Genomic DNA, 4,689 nt, shown 5'->3' with positions numbered 1-4,689 from the left:
TCTCTATGCCGATCCTGGGGCTCTCCCCATCCAGGACAGCGGTCCTCTCAGCCACAACTCAGCTTCTGTTCTGCTCAGTCCCTCAGAAGCAGGGGCCATGGCGGGCTGCACCTGCTTCAGCCAGGTCACAGCTTGGCAGTGTACTCAGCATCGATCTGACGTTGATCCCCCTGGGAAGCCAGAGAGGACTCTACCAGGGGCTGAGGTGCACAGTACCTGCAGCGTTCATGAACTCCACAGACTCTGCCAGGGCAGCAGATTTGGGGCTACAGTAGGTGAACGCTTACCCAACAGCTAGCTTCCAACCACACCATGAAAGATGTGTTTGCTAGACATCTAAAGTGGAATTACAGAGCAAGCACAGTGCTTTAACAGGTTATTTCTCCATCTGCAGGGTAAGCATCCATATGGATGCTGGTTCAAGTCCCATTTGATACATTTCTTTTCCAGATCCCTGCTGATGGTCTGGGAAAGCAACAAAGGATGGCTCAAGTCCTTGAGGCCCTATGTCCACATGGAAGACCCAGAAGAAACTCCTGACTCCGGGGTCAATTGGCTCAGTTTTGCATGTTGCATCCATTTGGGGAGTGACCCAGGAGATGAAAGATGTCCCTTCCTCTGTCTCTCCTTATGTCTTTGTAAAATCTGCCTTTCCAATAAACTAATAAACCTTTAGAAATATTTTTTTAAGGTGGAGTTACTAAGTCCCTACAGACAGAAGCAAACCGGAGCAGTGATCTGAGAGTACTAGTGGCACCAACTCCAGATAGGCCAGGTGACAGGATGAGGGGCAGGCTGCTCTTTGTTGCTCATCCCAGGCATTGGAGGCCCTGCGACAGGGGTGGGAGACAGGTGGAGAGAGAGAAAGGAAGGTGGAGGTGCAGGCCCAGTCATGCAGCATGGGGAATTCAGTTCAGTCCTTTCCCTGCCGGTCGGAGGGTCTCCCAGGACAGGCCCAGGGCGTGGTCCTCATCACCATTCAAGAGTCCCACCTCAGTCCTGGAACCTTGGGGAGCACGGGATGAACACGGGATTGAATGAGGGAATAAATGAATCGCACTAAGGGTCACACAGAGCAGAAGACAGGAACAATCCTCCTCTGATGTGGGGACCCTCCTCAGTGCAGTTCAGTCTACACCTGCCCCAGCGCCGCCTAGGAGTGACTGAAAGAGGGCACTGAGCAGTGGTCACACCTGGAGACAGCTAGGAGAATTACTCAGGATCAAAGCCCAGAGGAAAAGCTTCAAAACGACCCATTATTTACTCTGGCATCAGCCCTCGGCACATATGGTCTCAGTCCTCAGCTCCCTCCTGTCACCTGATGAGACACATCAAAGCTGATTACACAGTTCTACAGGTGAGCTGGCCTTTGTATCCACCGAGTGACCACACCTACTCCATCCATTACCTCAATGCCCCCCCAAACACACATACACACGCAACAAGCTACAGATAACAGCTATATAAGGGGAACTAGGATTCAGAAGAAGTCACATTACCATTTGGAAGCATCAACCGCAGCATCCCCTGAGAGGTAAAAACCCAGAATCGAATGTCTTGCCATGATAGCAACTTGTGCTCATTCTTCGTCTTCACGATTGGATTTGTGTCTGCATGTGTAGTTGTGAATGCGTGTTTACCTATACATGCTGCAGGGTGTGCAGCATTAGATCAGGAGGGTGCATGTGCACAAGCTGCTGGGGCTCTGTGAGCATTTCATGATGGGCTGTGTAACTTGGCATGAGTGCCAGAGTGGGCTGGCATAGAGTTGTATGAACGTGTGGGGGCAGATGTGGATATACATGGAGTTAGAATGTCTAGAAAAAGAGGCTGCTGCCTTCATTCTGGAGAAAAAAATCCATAAATGGAATTCCCATGTTTGATACAGTATACAGTTTAAATGGGTATGCCAGTCTCTGACCTCAAGCTTTCCCAGTTCTGAGACTTGAACTTGGATTCCTCCTTCCAGGAGTTCTCTGTCTGCTGGATAATAAGAGGACTCAGGAGCAGATGCGATGAGGTCTCCCTGGACGTGAGGGCCTCGTGTGAGGGAAAGCATGGGTCTGGGAGGGTTCAGGAGGCAGTGTGTGTCTGTGTGCAGTGCTGCAGGTCACTGCATGTGAGGACCAAAGTCACCCTGGACGTAGCCTTGGGGTGTGGCAGTGAAGAGCAGATGTGAGCTCTGGAGATGACAGGTTGGGAAAGATAACAGGGCCAGGGCAGAGCTGGGACCACCCAGGAAAAGGGTCTAGGCCAGTCTCTCTGCCTTTACCCCACACAGAACTCTCAGCATGAAGACCCTGCTGCTGTTGGCCGTGGTCATGACCTGTGGTAAGAACTGACCATGACCCCTGCATGCAGAGGACAGCTCAGGGAAAGAAACACAATTACCCCAATCTCCCTCCCACCGCATCTGCCCTCTCTAGATGGGGGGAAAACTCTGAGGGAGGGAGAGTGGCAGAGAAGGAGGAAACAACCCCATGCCCCATCACCAGACCATTTCTTTTCAGGTTTGCTGCAGGTACACGGGAATCTGATACAATTTACAGACATGATCAAGCACATAACAGGGAAGAATGCTGTTCTGAATTATAATGGCTACGGTTGTCACTGTGGCATGGGTGGCAAAGGAGCTCCCAGGGACGAGACAGATCGGTGAGGCCACCTCAACCTTCTTGTCACTCTGCTCTCCTTTGGGACCCATGGGACCAGAGGTGCAGGACAGTGTCCGTGCCTCATGAACACAGAGGTCCCAGCATGTCCCTGCAGGAGAAGCAGCCAGCATGCTGAGATCCAACTCTATATTACTCCAGTGTCACTGAGTCTTTACTCAGGGTCAAGGGTGACACAGTAGGGGGCACAGGGACCCTGAAGTTATGGGAAGGCACTCCACAGTGTGTCTTCTACAGGTGCTGTTTCGTCCATGACTGTTGCTACCGCCGTCTGAAGGATCTTGGATGTCACACCAAATTTCTGAGCTATAAGTACAGCAAGAGTGGAAGCAATATCATTTGTGGTAAGACCCCATGACTCCACTGAGTTCCTTCATTCACTGAGTGACCCCTGGGCAGGCAGACCAGGAGAAGAAGTTAAGGGGCATTGTCCCGACTTCTAAGAGTTGCAGTTGAGTGGGAAGTCAGGACAAAGAAGACAGAAGATGGGAAAGATTGTAGAAGCAAGGAAGCCTGAGCAGCCACACCGAGATGCTCAGGGTCACCTCCTGAAAGTGGAGTCACTCTCGGCTGGGATGCACCTGTATACAGAGGGCTAGGGAGAAGGAGAGCTAGAGGCAATGAAAGCACAGCATGGGCAAAGGTACAAGAAGGACCAGAAGCCAGCCTGTGCTGCCAAGGGACACTGAGGAAGAGGGCCATGGTGATAGGAAAAGAGTGTAGGAGCGGTTCTGTCAGTGTTGAGGCCTGAGCCCTCCAGCAGGAACAGAGCATTGTCCAGCACCTACAGCTCAGAGTAGGGGCGTGGCCTGAGTTAGCAGTGAGGGACCAGGGGACTCTGATCTCGCATTTGATGATTCACATAGACAACAGAGAAGGGTTAGACAGACAGGACGAGGACCAAGAGAGGAGGTACAGGTATTAGCAAGGAAGGCATGATTGACAACAGCCTTGGAGGGGCAGCCCAGCACAGCATGACCAACAGGCCCCCCTTGGGACTCTGCTGCCCATCAGCATGAGGTCACATGCCAACCTGAGCCCCTCGGAGCCAAGTAAGACAGGATGACCGTGCATGACCTACACCAATCACAGTTCATATTCATGCCCCAGCAGCCAGTCCTGGGTCCCCAGGACACATCTCTTAGCAAGTAGAAAATGAGCATGGTGGGTAAGTATTCTGAAGCAGCTCTCAGCTCAGCTGCTGTGTCCCCATCCAACAGGAGCTCACTGACAAGGGCAGTTCTGTCTCCCAACCATCAGAACTTCAGCACTCTAGAAACCCTGCCCAGAGGGGAAGTCATTGGGGCACCAGCTTTGTGTCCTTTCATCCCCCCACCATATGAAAGTGTAGAATATCTCATTTCATATTTCTATGCTTTTGGTTTCAGAAAAGGAGAACAGCTGTAGAAACGCAGTGTGTGAATGTGACAAGGCTGCTGCCTACTGCTTTGCCAAACACCAAAACTCCTACAATAAAAAATACTGGTATTATCCCAACTTGCTGTGCACTGGAAACAAACCAAGCTGTTGATAAGCCTCACAGCCAAGACACCTGCTCCCCACCAAGGTTGCATTTCTTTCCTATTCACCCTCGTCTTTTATCCTGAAAATACCCACTATTCACCCTAGAGGCAAGAGTAAGAGCCCTTCTATGCCCATCTACTATGAGAAGCCCAATGCCCGCAGTGGAACTCTCTGGTTCTCAGATTTCCACACTTCCTGCTTACTCCTCCAATTCCAGCTCCCTGCACTCCTGGGAATGGGTGGGAGACTATTTTTCTGAATAAAGCAGTTCAGCAGCAAGCCTTGAACGTGTGGGTCTGGAGGTGCAGGTGTTCTCTGCACTGTTGTTGGCTGATGTGAGCATCAATCAATAAAACAGAACATAATACAGAGGTTTAAATATGGTCTCAGGTTCAGGTGACTGGGTCCAAGCACACCTGTCGTGGTGTGGCCAGTGTAAGTGGAGGTGCTACCTGCTAGCCTTCTTGCTGAGTCTTGCCTCCATGCATGAAAG

General features: G+C 51.2%; 1 protein-coding gene across 1 annotated transcript; it reads left to right on the top strand.

The window, feature by feature from the left end:
* Positions 1 to 1,462: 1,462 nt before the first annotated feature.
* On the top strand, positions 1,463 to 4,262 carry LOC101524190 (phospholipase A2, membrane associated-like). The gene is made up of 5 exons (XM_004592413.2): positions 1,463 to 1,534; positions 2,282 to 2,331; positions 2,511 to 2,655; positions 2,910 to 3,016; positions 4,061 to 4,262. Exons 2-5 carry the CDS (start codon positions 2,292 to 2,294, stop codon positions 4,201 to 4,203), a joined length of 435 nt encoding a protein of 144 aa, XP_004592470.2. The 5' UTR covers positions 1,463 to 1,534; positions 2,282 to 2,291; the 3' UTR covers positions 4,204 to 4,262.
* The last annotated feature ends 427 nt before the right edge of the window (positions 4,263 to 4,689 follow it).

Source organism: Ochotona princeps, chromosome 2 (assembly GCF_030435755.1).
Source record: "Ochotona princeps isolate mOchPri1 chromosome 2, mOchPri1.hap1, whole genome shotgun sequence".
Lineage (NCBI taxonomy): Eukaryota > Metazoa > Chordata > Mammalia > Lagomorpha > Ochotonidae > Ochotona > Ochotona princeps.
The sequence above is the reverse complement of the archived record's forward strand: the minus strand, read 5'-3'. Positions and strand labels throughout refer to the sequence as shown.

What these genes read in the sequence shown, in the direction of transcription:
- LOC101524190 (XM_004592413.2), top strand. Translation starts at nt 2,292, where the DNA reads ATGAAGACCCTGCTGCTGTTGGCCGTGGTCATGACCTGTG. An exon ending in GGCCGTGGTCATGACCTGTG is followed by an intron (nt 2,332 to 2,510) that starts GTAAGAACTGAC and finishes ATTTCTTTTCAG; the next exon opens with GTTTGCTGCAGGTACACGGG. An exon ending in TGGAAGCAATATCATTTGTG is followed by an intron (nt 3,017 to 4,060) that starts GTAAGACCCCAT and finishes TTTTGGTTTCAG; the next exon opens with AAAAGGAGAACAGCTGTAGA.